Source organism: Hydra viridissima, unplaced genomic scaffold (assembly GCF_058129835.1).
Source record: "Hydra viridissima isolate aposymbiotic clone 2 unplaced genomic scaffold, HvirCarnegie_v1 scaffold_5, whole genome shotgun sequence".
Taxonomy (NCBI): domain Eukaryota; kingdom Metazoa; phylum Cnidaria; class Hydrozoa; order Anthoathecata; family Hydridae; genus Hydra; species Hydra viridissima.
In genome coordinates this window covers 16,624,192-16,640,927 of record NW_028324304.1, presented here as the reverse complement: position 1 = coordinate 16,640,927, position 16,736 = coordinate 16,624,192, and the positions used below count along the sequence as shown (strand labels likewise).

Below are 16,736 nucleotides of genomic sequence, written 5' to 3'. Positions count from 1 at the left end.
ATTTTAAATTTTTGCTTTTAAAAAATACGGCGGAGAGTGAAAACGTCATAGAGTATTTATTAAAAGCAAATTAGATAAGTTTCAAAGTAGTTTTTTTACTTTCTTTTTTTTTTTTTCTAATTTTGGAACTGTTTGCTCTTTATATAACCTTTTTTATTGTGATTATGTTATTTTTATGATATTGTTATTATCTTGTTACTCTATATGCTATGTGCAAAATTGTTTTTGATTAGTTATAAATTATAGTTAAAGAATATAGGTTAATATAATAATTGTTCATGCTGATGTGTTTTTAAAAGATATGTGGCTATGAAAATAGCCGTTTAGTTTAACAGTTATAGAGGATACTGACGGGACACGCAGGAAACAAATGCTGAGAATATAGGGACATCTTTAAACTGTTGACGCCACATAAATTCGTGAAGATGGGAAGTGAACAAACCTTCGTATGTACCGAACTGTTGCCGCAATTTACGCTTAACCCGCATCCATAGATTTTCAATGTTTTGGGTGTGTGTGTCGTTATCTAGAGGGTTGACGAAATTGCTTTCGTGGGTGACAACTGCATGGGAATAAATTCCATTACGTAAGTTTTGTATTCCAGCGTAAGATGCCCAGCCATCTGAAACGATATGAGTTCCAGGCAAAATAAACTGCAATACGAGGTTTTGAAGAGTTTCCGCAGTTCTATCTGGAACTTCTACCAAAAAACACTTTCGCGACTCCCTCTCAATACCGCCAAACACCCAATGACCTGGGCGCCAGTGTCCACATTGATATTTTCTGTGAAAAAACTTGGACTCGTCAATTTCAACGACGATTGGTGTCCCGTCAGCGTTGATTCCTCCAATAACTGAAGGATTTGTCTCAAGGTCTTGTTCGCAAACCTCTCTACAGAAGTTTGCCCAATCTGCTAATGTATTGGGAGCGTCATTCATACCTGCTTCATGCTGGATATCACTCTGTGGCATATTTCGACTCCAACAATATATATAACAAATTAATGTTTGAAGAGACAACCTACTCCTGCTGAAAAAGGAGCCATCTCTTACACTTTGGCGTTTATTGCATCCATTACATTTCCACCGGTACCTATCCATTGCATCTTGATAACTATGCAATCCAAACTGTGTGTTACAATTTTCACAATATACACTGTTTTTAATCAGTCTGCGTCGTGCTAACCACTGTAAAGCAGGCATTGGCTGTTGAATGCTAAACCCCAGATCCATCAAACGCCAATTCTCTTTCAACACAACGTCGATTGGAAGAATATCTTCAACGATTCTTGTTGGAGCACTTGGTCTCCCACGAGCAGCACGTTGCATTGCCATCTAATTGAGCACATAGTTAATAACATTTTGTTATGTTTTTTTAACAATTACGTTTTAAAAATTGATTAAAAAATTATTATAACAATTAATTAAACAATAGTAAAGATTGAAAACAAGTTTTACCTGATAATTTTGTATGTTATATATAAATATATGATAAAGTAATTTAAAATCAAGCGCGCTGCACTATTTTTATTTTATCAACTTCAAAAGTTTATTTCGTTTTTAAAATCACTCATGCGTGCATTCTACTAATCTATTTAAACGCATTTCTTCACTCTCCGCCTTTTTTTTTAAAAGCAAAAATTTAAAATTATTTTAGGCCGCTTAACTGTAGATTTACCGCTGTTTCTTATTTTATCAAAGGCTGGTTTCCAATTGTCCTCGTATCTGTCTGTGCCATCTTGGTTTAGAGTCACTCCGAGTACTTTGATCTTCTTGGAGTCCCATTGGAAACCTAAAGGTCTCTCTTGTACTCGCTTCCCGATGTTTGCTCCAAGCCAGAGACCTTTAGATTTCTCCTCGTTTATTTTTGTTCCGAGGCACGAATAATATTTGATAAACGAAACTTTATATTTTATTTTTTTTTTTTTGGGCGTTAGTTTTCGGGCTTTTTTTCGAACTTTTTAAGTCGGACTTTTAGGTTCTTTTTTTTTTTTGCATTGTGAGGAAAGTTAAGTATCTTTAAGGAGCAATTTTTTGCTCTTTCAATCTAAAGCAATACTGTTAAAGTAAAAATCAAAAAATGTTCAATATTACAGTAAAACTGATAAAACATTTATTTGCATTTAGTAGACGGTGGTATTGAATGTTCAGTCAGTCACTTTCACTTTTTTAACTTATTTTACTATTAACTTTAATTTCTTTTTAATAAATATGCCAAAAGAAAATTCAATAATAAAAAATACTCTTATTATCTTATTGCAAATAACTTTACTACAAAGATTGCCTCCTCAACGCCGTTAATGCATGTTCTCAAACTTTTTTGTCTTGTTTGTTCTTGATGATAACAAACATAATTTTTTTACCGGTCTGCAACATTTGTTTACAAACAATATATGTTAAGTTTTAAAAGATATGTTAACTTTTAAACAATAGTCATAATATGTAACTAATCTGGATACGCGGGCCGTTATCTAAAAACACTTAAGTTCCTCTTTATACTTGTCCTCAACCTTCTTTAAATTGCATTAAATTGTAAACATCGCACATTGCTATACTCTAGTTGTACTTGCTGGCGCTACTGCAGTTTCCCTCCCCCCCCCCCTCCCCCTTTTTTTTTTTTTTTAACCCTTTGAGCGCTCGATAAAATTTAAACGCCGTTCAGAAAAATTCAACTAAAAAAAAACGGCAAAAAACATAACAAAAAACAAACAAGAAAACAACTATTTTTGAACTTTATTTTTTTTGTAGGTTTATAAGATTAAAAGCAGTTTAATGATTTTAATGCACAGCTTTTATGTGATAATTAGAAAAACAGGCTGGACACAGTCCAACACCACATAACTGACACTGCCAACTTGTGCGCACTCGAGTTTGGTGCCCAGCTACACATTTTATTTTTTTTCCTGCACTAACTTTCACAAGATTGTGACCATATAATGGATTGTTATTTGCAGTATGTTGAGGAAGTGGGTATGAGACAATTGTACTTCTAGCCATTTCAATCTCTCTTGATGTTCGTCTTTTAGAAATTACTTTCACTGGAAAATAATCTCCGACTAAACTTTCCACTATAGCCATCATAAAATCTATTCTTGACATTGGCTTATGTTCATTTGTATTGAGCTTATACAATAAATAGCTATTTAAAATTGCCCTACCAAATAGAGAAAAAGCAACTTTAGTTGTCCACTTTATTGTTTTACGCTCAGACAAGTACACATAGAGCTGTGCATCACCCAAATCTACACCACCCATGGTTTTATTGTAAAGGGCAACAGCTTTTGGTTTCATAACTATATTTCCTCTCCTGTTACGTATTTCAGTAAAACCTGCTTTGGCAACAGTAGATAGTAATATAGGCTTTTTTTTACCATCTTGGTATGCCACGCACAACAAAGGACCTTTTCTACATTGGCAAACCTCCTTGTTTTTTAATTTTGATTTGATGCAGATTTCTGGTAGGCCTTTCCTATTGACTCTCACTGTGCCTGTTGCAGTGGTCTGATGAGCATATAGATCTAATAACAGTTGAGGAGAAGTGTAATAGTTGTCAATACCTAAGTGATGACCTTGATGGAGGAAATTAGTTTGGCGCAAAAGACGAAAAACTAAACTATAAGTCATACCATAGGCAAAGGCTGCTACATCTGGGTCTTTTCCTCCTTTGTAAATTTCAAATTGACACAAATAACCATTGGTGCTGTCTGAAACACACCATAATTTAATCCCAAACCTAGAATGACGTTTGTTTGGCATATATTGACGCAGATGTGGTGTCTTTCCTTTGTAGCCAACCATACTCTCATCTATAGAAATGTCTCTTTGTGGATAATAATAATAAAGAAATTTGTTGTTAAAATGTTCCACTAAAAACTGAATTTTATAAATTTTATTGAGTGGTTGTTGATTTGGCACGTGCATGTCTGTAAAATGAAGAAATTTAAGCAATAGTTGAAACCGGTCACGATTGAAATGGGTAACAAACCAGGGAGTAGATGCACAAGGATGACTTATATCCCAGTAAAGTTTAAGGTTAGCTTTTTTGATGAGACCCATGTTAATTACGACTCCAAGGAAAGCTCTTATCTCTAAAAGATTGGTCTTTCCCTGTTTAATCCATCCATGACCTCTTGATGTTGGATGGGACCTCAAATGTTGTTGATTATTTTGAGTCCATGTATCAGCATAATTATTAGTAAAATTTACTATATTTTGCAAAAACTCACGAGTAAAAAACAAGTCAAGATATTCAATAGGCTTAGACTCAGGTGAAATTGAGTGCTTGGGTCCTGATTCACCAGTAAAATAAACAACATCAGGACCAAGGTCATCTCCTAAAACAAATACCCAATCATCTAAAACATTACCATCAACATCATCTACATCAACATCGCCATCGCCATCAGAACTGAAGTCTACATAAAAATTAAAATAAAAACTCCAAATTATCATACTAGTTGATATATTTGTATTAAATAATATTGTATACAATTTTATAAATTAAAGTTATCGTGCCTTCATCAAACAAACTGTCATCGCTGGAACTTAAAAAATCTTCGCTGGTACAACTTTCAACATCCATACAACTTTCTTCACTGTCGCTCATTTTTAATGCCAAATATATAAAGACAATATACCAAAAGATAGAAAAAAATGTGCTCTATTCAATGCTACCATTTTTAATGAACGAACAGCGGTATTTTGCTGTAAAAAGTCATAGTTTCAAGGACCACTTTTAAAGCCACGATCGTGGCTCTTCGCGCTCTGACGGTATAGCCACGATCGTGGCTCGTCGCGCTCTAAGGGTTAATGATTGATTCTGATGGAGAATTTTATGCTGATTCAGAAAAATATGAAAACATAGACCTGAAAATCAACGGAAAGTGCTCAAATTCGAAGTCAAAGTTGTAAAAAATCCCACTAAAAATCCTAAAATTCGCCATTTTTTTAAAAACCCTTTGATATTTAACGAAAATTAATTACCGTTACATTGCGCAATAAACAGACCTGGTTTCAATTAGCCTTTGCATTTTATTTTAAAGTATTATAACGAAAGTGTTATAACGAAATGAAATTAATGGAAGATTTCAAATAAAGGTTGAACGTAAAATGTGAGAATATAGACAAATCGATGAATAATTATCATTGTATCGTCCGCTGGTTTTTTTTTTTATTAAAAAAACGGTTTAAAGGTTACAATTTCTAAATTTTACGTGTGATAAAACAACAATGAACTAAGTTACAAAAGTTCTTCTTTTAGGGAAAAAAACTGTTGGATTCTTCTTTAAAATTTATTACGAAAGTACATTACTTGCATTATAGTTTATTCTCTAATAAATCAAAAAACGACTATTTTCATTGCCACAAAAAATTGCGCTAGATAAACTTTTACAACTTTTTTAACGTAAAAACTATGCTATTAATGTATTGCTTTTGTCAGCAAAAAGATCATTAATTTATTTTCAAATTGACGAATATTAGGGTTTTTAGTGGGATTTTTTACAACTTTGACTTCGAATTAGAGCACTTTCCGTTGATTTTCAGTTTTTATATTTTTCTGAATCAGCATAAAATTTTCTATCAGAATTAATCATAAATAAATAAATAAAAGGGGGGGGGGGGAGAGAGAAACTGCAGTAGCGCCGTACTTGCTCTGGGATAACATTGATATGCCAGGAGCAAATTGTGCTGTTTTTGGTTCTACAGTTTCAAGAAACCATGTTCCAATTTAAGATGATGAATATAGCATAAACTTGAGACAGAAGTTAATAAATATAATTACACGTGACAGAGTGATTGACAAAGAATTAAAAAGTCATATTGAAAAGAGGATACTTCATATTTGTGACCGTTATTATACTGAGGATCAATTTCTTCGTCGTGAATAAATAACATGCAGTATGTTAAATAAATCTGCCGCTTCAAGAAGTTTGTGTATTCTATATAAAAGTATGTCATTTATGCAAACATTTTATCAACTGCCTAACTATATAGATGTCTGCAAATAAAAGTGCACACTATCAAAGTTTTTTTATTTAAAATCTTAGCTAATATAGCCTAATAAACTCTTTACTTAATATAAAGTTTACTTTGCTGGATTAGTTGATAATTAATATCAGTCTTATTATTTGGTATCTTTACTGGAACAAGAGAATTCAGATACATTTCTTTTATTTTAGATGATTTAAAAATTTAATTTCACTTAGTGTACAACATTTCGTAAATCAGCAAAGCTCATAGTTGAAAAGAAATCCAACTTAAATACTCAACCAAACCCAATCCAGGAGTGCTAAAAAGCAATGGAAGAACTTACTAAGGGTATAATACATCTTAATCTTCCCTCTGCTTGGAAGATAAATAATAATGGTTCTCAAGTTCATATTTTTGAAAAGGATGAAATTCATAGAATTACAAACACAGCTGAATCGGCTCTTGCTAAAAGGGGATTAGTCAACAACGCATAGTTTTGAGAAAACTAAATAAAACTTTGTATTCCCTTTATTTTTGACCAAAGAGATGTAATTTTTTGTATATGAATTCTTTACTACCCCAGTTATTATGAAACATACTTGACTAATGACATTTACAATGCTCTCATATGAAAAAAAATCATTAAAGTTGCTTGACTTATCCCCTTTTCGCATAATTTGAATAAATAGACAGATAAATGTATTTTAAAACAATGTTATTTACTAAAAACACCAAGAAATCAATATTTACATATACTCTTATTTATAAATAACGAATTTCTTAAACATGTACTATCTTCAAATAAATCTCTTTAGTCTGAGATAAGCAATACGAGCAATGACAACTTAGTCATCGTTTTCAACTTCAACTACTTTGGTTGTTGGCCACATAAATTTCAGCATTAAAGTCTTCAAACTCGACTGGAATACAGGGTTGAAATTTTTTTATGTCTGCCATTTTTTCAATCTTCATTGATACTTTTCCTGCAGGGTAAGCTTCTTTACTTGTAAAACATAAGTTTGGGAAACCCGTTGCTCTAAAAGAAAAGCTGTGATTCATTATAGAATCAATGAAAGGTCGGCCAATAATCTTAGAAGGAAATTTTATATCATATGTGCAGTGCATGAACTTGCTTATTGAAAAGTACTGCTTTTTGTCCTTTTTGACTTGCTTACCTTTGGTTTCATCGGAAACACAACTTTATTTATAAAACTGCGGCCACCACGTCTTGAAGACCAAAATATCTGAAGATTTAACTTTTTGTACCATAAATTTATCATTTTTGGAGGATGCTTTAATAAGGTCACATACTTGGTCGACTGTGTACAGTCTGTCGTGTCGGTTTAGTTCTCGCTTTATTATGCTAAAATCCCTATCACATGGTAGGAAGGAGTGCCCTCTTATTGGGTAGAATTGCTCAACCTTTTCAAATTTCTTTAAATCAGTCATGGCTAAGAGTAGCCTAGATAATGAATGGTTTTTATTTTGGCTCCAACAATTAAATGAGAACAAGTGGAGTTCATTAAACTGCTGCTCTACTTTCATTAAATAGTTAAATAGAAGGGAGCAGACTACATCTGGACCCTTGCCTGCTGTGCCTTGGTGGTAAACAAAAATTTGTGCTTTGTTACTATTATTGTTATGAATACAAAAAAACATTAGCTAAAAATTGTCTCAAATAGAAGGTTTCTTGTACTGGTATTTTTGGGATCTGTACCGTGAATGGGGGTGACTATGAACGCTTTTAGAACATTTTTGCATCATGGAAGAAAACTGTTTGCCTAATCACTGCCATTTTTTTTGCAACAGAACTTTATACTTTTCAGCTTTCTGTAAAATTTGTAAGCCTGATCAACACTATGAAGTAAATCCCTTAGTTTTCTGGTTTTACACAAGTATATACGTATTTCCGAAACGGGGTGAAAATGAACAGCGGATTTGGGGTGACTTTGAACACTACACATCGTTTTCATATCCTAAATTAAGGCTATATTAGAATAATACAATAGGGGAAAGTACTGTTAAAGATCAAACAGATAACAGAAAGTTTATTTTAAATAAAACAATTTTTTTAAAATTCAATTCATGTTAAAAAATTAACATACTACTTTTAAAACCTAATTTTTTAAATATATTTAGATGTATCACAATATTTACAAAACTATCCTACATAAAATAGCACATCAGCTGTCACTATCCTTCAATTTCTCAAATGATTCACACATGCTGCCATACAAAGTTGATATTTTCAATATTGAGCTCATAAAAATAATCTTTATCATAAATGAGGCCGTAACACTGGAGGTGATATGGTTTACTGCAATTGTCGCATTGAATCCATACATCATTGCTTAACTCTACCCACTTTTTGTTACATAAAGCAAAGTACCAATTAGGGGCTGTTCATATGGATAAAATTCATCCCGCCTAACCGGGGTACCCCGGTTAGGCGGGATGAATTTCAGCTGTGTTCATATGGAAAAAAACATCTCGCCCAAGCGGGACGTTTTTAATCACGTGACATTTGTTTTCATAATCGCGCAAATTATTAAATTAAAAATGGAAGTTAAAAAAAAAATAGTTCTTATTGCTACAACTAATATAATAGCTTTCCAATCTTATTTGATGCACATTAAATGTATAATATTATTACGTACTTTACAAAACGAGCATCACATTAAACTTATCATTAACAATCTCTTAAGGAAAAAAAACTTTCACCTTAAAAAGCTTAAAGATAAAATGTTGAGAAGAAATAGTAAAAAACCCCGTAGCTGTTGGTACAAAATTGGACGGTCTGATAAATGGTGGAAAAACATGATATCTGGTATTTCTCCTGAAAGTTTCTGGTTTAAAAATTTTAGATTGTCAAAAAGTGCATTTATGAACTTGACTGAACAGCTTAAACCCTTCATAGCACCTAATCCAAAATCCCCTAATTATAGAGCTTTGAGCACAGAAAAAAAGCTTGCAATTACTCCATACTATCTTAAGGATACTGGCTCTTTAATAATGACAGCCAACTGCTTTGGGATAGCAGTAAATACAGTCAGTAAATACAGTATTACATACTTTTTGTGAGAAACACAAAACATTAGTTGATTCTGACAGTGTAAATAACCAAGTTCAGCTAATTAAGTATAATGAAGAAACTTATATTAATCAACCAAACCCAGTTTATTCAAACAATACAGCTGAAGGAGAGTTCACAAGAACATTGCTTACATCTTACATTTCAGAATGTTTGCCAAATTAATAACAATAATATGCTTAAATCATAAAATCACTTATAATGGTAAAATCACAGACTTCTGCATTTTTTAGAATTTTGCATTGATTTTCTGCATAATTAAAATATATAGTTTTGTTTATTGTTTAAAATATATAGTTTTGTTATTACATTTAGTTTTATATACCCCTTCAAAATCTTGATTAGTATTTTACTAAATAAGTATGTAAATTACTATAAACCTTTACTAAACAACATTAATAAAACAAAGTTATGGATGTGTTTCATATTAGAAAAAACTAACAACTATCTTTTTGCTGTGACTATAAAGAGCATATGTTGCTATACTATCATTTAGCAACATATGCTCTTTATAGTCACATCAAAAAATATAAATGTAATAAAAAGTGTGTATAAAACAGTTTTGCTACTTTTGGTTTTTCTCAGGAGTTGGATGAGGATCTTGAAAATTTTGAGAATATGTAGGTGCGTTAAAATTGTAATAAGTTGGAATAGGTTGGTGTTGTGTCAAATATTGTGGTTGAATAGGTTGCATTGCCATCGCTAACATTTCAATCGAACGACACATGCTTTTCCCCACATTAACCATGGAATTGCTTACTTGTTCTTGTGATTTAGCAAAGCTTTCGCTTGATAAACGTAAACTTTCAGCCAAATCAATCTTAAATTTAGCGTCTTCTTTTGCTTCAGCGAATAATAGTTTGTCACGTTGACTTGCAGATAAATTTTTTTCTAAATGTTTTCTCTTGTTATCAATTAGTTTAGGAACAACATTTGTCTTTCTTTTACAACTTGGTGTAGATGTAATTGTTTCAGAAAAACATTCTTGTGGTGGCGTTGATAAGTGGTCAAGAGATTCTTCATTAATAACATTATATTCAGTTTCTTCATTATAACTGTTTATTTTTTCTTTATCGACTTCACTACTCTTTATACCAAAAGACAAAGGTTTTATATTTGCTGAAAAACCCCAAATTTCAATCAACTTATCATAAAATTCGTATACAATATTTCCACTTCCACTTTTCGTTCCTAAAGTGACAGCTTTTGAAAAGTTCTGTCGTACATCTTTGACTTTTTCAACAATTCTAGACCTTCCTTTTGCAATACATTCAGTCTCTTTTTGATAAAGTTTTTTATATTCGTTATCGTCCATATCACCTTTTGTGGTAAACTCGACAGGACCAAACATCCATGTTTCATCACTGTTACAATACAATTTAGCCATATCATCTCTTAAATGTTTATACATTAACGGCTTGTCGCCATCAAAATCTTTACCGCGGTAACTCATTTGTGATTTGTTATTAGAAATAGCATCAATCAAATTTTCTACCATTTCATTATTCCATTTGAAAACTCGCTTTTTAACTTGTTTAATTGCAACAGTCGCCATTATTTATTCGATATGTTTAAAACAAGAAGCACTTACACAATTATTAGATATTTTTGCTTCTATACGTGGTTGAACGATTTAAACTTAAAAACAGTTAAATGCTAATTAAATTTCTTAACAAAACTGTCCAGTCTTGCCGGGGTGATTTTCAGTTTGTGTTCATATGCAAAATTTTGACCCCGCGTGACCGGGATCCCGGTAGTCCATAGGCGAGATCTCGCCTAGGCGGGGTGAATGATTTTACATATGAACGCGATGTTAGAATTATAAGGGTTTATTAAGACAGCCGGGATCCCGGTTGTTTTTCTATCCCGGTTAGGCGGGGTGATTTTATCCATATGAACAGCCCCTTACTATCTGTGTTGTTGTTAAGCTCTGTTGAACTTGATGGCATTGACTTTTCTAAACAATGAATTCTTTTACCTGGTTCCACCTTTGAACCACGTGGTTTGCATTTTGCAGGTGGATTTGCGCCTGATCCTTAATTACTTTTTAAAATATCTAAAACAGATTTGTCAAGAATCATTACGGTGTCTTTACCACCAGGATCTCTATATTTTCCTGGAAGGCGTTTTATAACCTCTGTTTTGTCCATAGGGTAGATCCCCGTTGCTCGAAATCCGCTAATCAAAGCTTCTGGCCGCAAAGTCTTATTCAATTTATTTAAAAGCGTAGGTAGGTGTTCCTTTGGGATTGCTCCTCTGATACGACTTTCTACTTTCCACTTCAAAAGATTACTCCTCCACGACTGCTTTAATCCTCTAAATACAGCAACATCTAGTGGTTGACAGAGATGAGTTGCATTTGGGGGCATTGTTATAAACTTGATGTTATGTTGAATCGTGGCTTCAATAACTTCAGGAGAAGAATGTGAACCAAGATTATCCCCAATTAACAATGTTGTTCCGGCTTTTGAAATAGCAACAGGTAAGTATATTTCCATAAACCATCTAGTAAATGTTCTACTATCAAACCACCCATTAGGAGTGATGTCATAAACAGTTCCAGGTTGTCCACCTTGAGTCCAACCCTGGTAAAGATTCTTTGCTTTATAAACAACCATGGGCGGCAAAAACTCTCCGACAGCATTCCCAGAAAACATTAAACTGGTCGACTGCTTTGAATATTCTTGTTTTTTTTCAACACGGTTTCCATGGTCACGACAAACAATAACGGATTTGGACCCTGGATTATCTGTTATATTGGTCTCATCATAGTTGTAAATATTTTTTGGAGGTATATCCTTTAACTCTAGGTACAAATTATCAAAATATTTGTTAAGGGTTTCTTCGTTTACCACGGCTCTACTATGTTTCACATTGTCTGCAACCCTATTTGTTAAACAATGTCTCTTCATGAAAGACTGAACCCAATCTACCCCAAGCATATTATTTTTGAATCGAGCGTCATTTATGTTCACTTTATCACAATAAGATTTGACTAAAAGTCTGATGTCCAACGAATCAAATGGTACTCTCCAGTCAGTCATATGAATAATTGTTTGGACAAATAAATTTTCAATTTTACTATCAAGTCTGGTTTGTCCGCCATGCTTTTTAGGAACTTGATCCCCAAGCTTTACTTTTTTATGTAATGTTCCTAATGGAACATTGTACATATTTGAAGCCTTCCTTTTGGTAAATCCATGGTTTTTTACTTTAATTACAGCTGTTTCTATGTTCTTAGTCTTGTGGGTATTGTACTATATATAGCTTACCCTAAATATGAATTAACTTTAATTTTTAAAGTTAATTCATATTTAGGGTAAGCTATATATAGTGCAATGCACACAAGACTAAGATCACAAGACATAAATTAAAAATAAATTTAATTCCAATTAATATTAAGTTATACAGTACAATAACATAAGACTAAACACGTAAGACTAAACACGTAAGACAAAAAGTTAAATATTAAGTAAATTCCTATTTAGTTTAAGCTATACAACACAGTAAAATAAATAAAAACAACAACTGCTATCTGTTGCAGTCACTTGCGTAGTTATGTCTACAGACGGCATAAGATGATTTTTTATACTAAAAGGGGGTAAGTCAGTGACTTAGCTCCTTCTAGCATGAGCATCTCTACAACTGATTCCAGTTACTGGGTTAACCAAGCGTCTGGCATGTCTGACTTTATCATAAATAGTTAAATCCAACTATTAAAACATAAAAGGCATTAATTACTCAATTTTCAATTTTTTTGACTTATCCCCTTTTAGCATGACCCGATTCAGATATATTTATTGATACTTCCTTAACGTTAATACTTCATGCTTTTGCATGGCGTTTACCATCAAACCATGAAGTTTATGAATTTTACAACAGTTCAATGAAAAATATCATTTTGTCAAACTTATTCAAAGTTATTTCAATTTAAAGTGTTAGTCTTGGAGTAACACAGGATGATGCTAAAAAGTCTGCTATCAAACATTACATTCCTGAAATATAATCAAACAGAATTTAATTTTCATTGAACTTATCAAACTGAGTATTTTAGATCAAAATAATATTTACTTTTAAGCAATTTAAAATGTTGTGAGAACTGTACTATAAAAGAAAAATCTTTTATTTCTAAATCCTCCAAATCATTAAAAATAAAGCACAGTGTATTAAAAAATCCTGCTAAACTTAATGCACCAATATCATTAACTTCTTCTGAACGCCTAAAGTTAACCATTCAAAGTTATAGAGTTGAAAATAAGGTGTTGAAAGAAAAAATGTTTGAGTTACAAAATCCGCCATTTTAATCCGCCAAGTTTAAGTGATGATTTAGTATCTTTAATGTCGAATGCAGATCAAAATAAAATCTTACCTTTTATGAAGTTATTTTGGGAGGAGCAGCAAAAATATTTTACCCCTTTTTGCATAACTTTTTTATATTGAGATAAACTAATGATCTAAAAGCATTCTATGGCCAAACATCAAAAAAAAAAAAAAAAAAAAAAAACTTATTTAAGGTAAATAAATTGTAAAATATTTGTTTGTATTATATATGATACATCATGCAGTAGTGGAACTTTATAAAGAAATTATAGACTAATTTTTGTTGTTAAACAGAGTGTTTATCTTGGAATATGAGCTTAATAATTTTATACACTCAATAAAGATATCATTTTAAACAAAAAATTCAATTATGGAAAGCTGTAAAACAGTTGCGGTCGTTATTAATACACAGCGCAGTTTCACACTTTTCACAAAATGAATATATCAAGGCGGAGCACTTGTCATATTTGCAACGAGCTCGCTTTTCATTCAGTATGGGCCAATGCCCAACTTGATCCAACCGAATTGCTTCGTGGGGAATGGAAATTTTTGGACAGACATGAGGCCTGATGTCAGCGAGTGAAGGACGACCGGCTTTTCGTTTAAGTGACACCTTGTACATAAACAACAAATTTGTTACCGCCAATTTGAATCTGACAAGTGGAGTTGACGGATTACGCTTCTGCCACAGAATCCAGGCATTGAAAATGGACATATCAAGCAAGTGGAAAAAGATTCGATGATACCACTTTTTCGACTGGATCTTGTTCCTATAATAGCCAAGTAGAGAATCAAGGAAGCCAACTCCGCCCATGTGCTTGTTGTGGATAGTGACAATTCCCGGACAGGAAATGTTGAAATGCCACATATCTTTTCTTGAAAATCTTTTAACCTCGATTGAATGTTCACTTCCAATAAAATCTGTACAGCAAGGTTACAACTTTGTTATCAAACCGGGAAACTACCGATAGGGGAAAGTCGGGTAATATGGGATAGTGGGTAATATGGGATACCCCTATTATCTACTTATAGGTCAGTGCTATAAAATATTTGTTGAATTGGAAACGAGGCTAATGTCAGGAGGTTACTTCCGCAAGTATAAGTTGTTCTCTTTCGAATTATTTGCGTCTGAAAAAAGTCTTGCAAGTTTTCACCAATGAACCTTACATAACATTGACTATGTTACAGGAGGCCAAAATAGTCTAAAAAGGTAAACTATCTTACTATATTCCGAATTTAATTAATTACCGACCAATTGCTAAACATAAAATACCTTTTAAGGGTTGTCCACTCCACGTGGTAGATAAAAAAAAAACAAATTTAGATGTGTGCTATATAGTGGGGTAGTATGAGATACCTAAATGGGGGTAATATGGGATACCATCCCATATGGCGGACATGTAATCGGCGCACCCCTCCTAAATTCGGTAAAACCGACAATTTACGAGTCTGCTGGTTTGGTGTATTTTACAGAACCGGAATTTGAACGGTACGAAAAAACTCATAAATAAACAGTTTCATTTTTCAACTAAATTTTATACAGAAAAAACTTTTTATAAACTCTAATAAAGCAAAATAAACTGAAAATATTTTTATTTTATTTCATTACAGAGGATACTTGTCATATATATGTTGCAAATAAATAGTGAAGTTTTGCCAAAGATTTTCAGACTAGAAAGCAAAATACTCCCTGTATATAGCTTCATCAAGTCGACTCCACTTTAAGTCACCTTGTGATCCGCAAACAAACTTCAATCTTCTCGTTATTCGACTCCAAAAGGCCTCAACATGGTTTGATGTTGCTTGGGTTACAGGATCAACAAAGTTAGTTGTGTGGTTTACTGTCAGATGGTTATAGCCCATGTTTTTCAAATTATTGTAGGCAACCCATTGATCTGAATGAATGGTAGAACCAACAGCCACCCATCTTTGAATTAAGGGAATCAATGATGCAGCAGATCGATCCTCTACATGGGTTAAATATCCTTTTTTATTTGTTACATCATACGCTCCAAATACCCAATGTTGTTCAACAACATGCCCTAAATTGTTCTTTCTTTTAAACATCAATCTCTCATCTATTTCAACAACATGGCCAGGGCCACCTAACTGATTTATATTAGCAACATCAATTAATTTAAAGGAACAGATGTCCCTGAAATACTGGTACCACTGAATTGATGTATTGCTGCAAACACCAACTATATCACTGGCTGTTGTTACAGGGGCCTCTGCAACCCATAAGAACATAAGTTGTAGAATATCGCTAATACTAAGTGAAGAAGAACTTTGAAAAAAACCATTTTTTATTGTTTTTGTCCTCTTACATTTGCAACATCTCCAGATATGTTTATCCTAAATGAAAAGTAAACTTGATGAATCTACTTATCTGATAACAAAATTAATACAAAAACCTAAAGCTTAAAAAAGCTTCGTTTATCTTTATTATTTAAGTTAAACAAAAAAATCAAAACTTAGCTTAAAAAACCTTTAAACGAAACAAAAGTAAACAATTACAACACTCATTAACTTAAAGCTTAAGACTTTTCGAAAATATTTACTTGACAGCGATTATTCTTTTGAACATTCATAGCATGTCCACATTTACAATAGTTCTGAAAATCCATTATTCTGTGGTGCTGTAGAAATCTTATTAAATTTTTTTTATTAATTAGTTCAATAAAATGTGTCAGAGGAGACATCTTCAAAGGTATGAGAAGTTAAGTTCGATTGAAATACTAAAACGTGATTAAAAAAAAAACTATGAGTTTTTTCGTACCGTTCGAAACCCAATACCGTTCGAAATCCGTTTCTGTAAAATACACCAAACCAGCAGACTCGTAAACTGTCGGTTTTACCAAATATAGGGGGGGGGAGGGGCGCCGATTACATGTCCGCCTCCCATATTACCCACGTTATTTCCATTATTTTATTTTCATCTTATGTTTTCAATGCTAATTCTGCTTTTATTGTATTGTCAGTATTGAGCTAGCCAGGCACCGCTAGTGATACACCCATGTTGGCTAGTGACATAAGTCCTTACCCCGTAGCCAAAGAAAGGGTAAACAGAACCAGAAGGCGTAAGGGATTTACTGTCGTGCTGACAAGTTCCCCTTACAAACAATCGCTTAGTGAGAAGGCTGAAAAAAATGAAAAGACAAAAGGAAAATCAAAATTGAAAAAAAAACTTTTTCAGCCGAAAATAAAAAGTCAAAACAAACAGGTGCAACAATGACGAGTGCGTTAATGGTTGATAATGATACTCCATGCATATACTGTTCTGGCTTATTCTCGGAAGATGGCCAAAGAGAGCAGTGGGTCATGTGCCAAACTTGCAGAAAATGGGCCCACACAGA

At 32.9% G+C, this 16,736-nt stretch overlaps 3 protein-coding genes across 4 annotated transcripts in view; all 3 read right to left on the bottom strand.

The window, feature by feature from the left end:
* Positions 1–302: 302 nt before the first annotated feature.
* On the bottom strand, positions 303–1,881 carry LOC145198707 (uncharacterized). Its single transcript, XM_090089410.1, has 2 exons — positions 1,458–1,881; positions 303–1,334 (listed from the first exon to the last, which is right to left on the bottom strand). The coding sequence occupies exon 2, from the start codon at positions 1,332–1,334 to the stop codon at positions 336–338; it is 999 nt and encodes a 332-aa protein (XP_089945536.1). The 5' UTR covers positions 1,458–1,881; the 3' UTR covers positions 303–335.
* Positions 1,882–11,096: 9,215 nt separating this feature from the next.
* On the bottom strand, positions 11,097–12,233 carry LOC149888986 (uncharacterized). Its single transcript, XM_090089153.1, has one exon. It carries the CDS (start codon positions 12,231–12,233, stop codon positions 11,097–11,099), a length of 1,137 nt encoding a protein of 378 aa, XP_089945279.1.
* A 2,655-nt stretch (positions 12,234–14,888) lies between these two features.
* Positions 14,889–16,736, bottom strand: part of LOC149888979 (uncharacterized) — a 34,349-nt gene continuing 32,501 nt past the window's right edge. Inside the window, exons 2-3 of one of the 2 annotated variants that reach the window (XM_090089363.1) lie at positions 15,942–16,278; positions 14,889–15,735 (exon numbers count right to left, since the gene is read on the bottom strand). In XM_090089363.1, the coding sequence (XP_089945489.1) occupies positions 15,052–15,735; positions 15,942–16,082 (825 nt within the window). In that variant the 5' untranslated portion in view covers positions 16,083–16,278 and the 3' untranslated portion in view covers positions 14,889–15,051. The remainder of the gene's footprint in view (positions 15,736–15,941; positions 16,279–16,736) is intronic. The other variant, XM_090089364.1, reaches the window with a different exon arrangement.

Excerpts from the sequence above, each read along its gene's own strand:
- LOC145198707 (XM_090089410.1), bottom strand. The coding sequence starts at position 1,334 with ATGGCAATGCAACGTGCTGCTCGTGGGAGACCAAGTGCTCCAACAAGA.
- LOC149888986 (XM_090089153.1), bottom strand. The coding sequence starts at position 12,233 with ATGTACAATGTTCCATTAGGAACATTACATAAAAAAGTAAAGCTTGGG.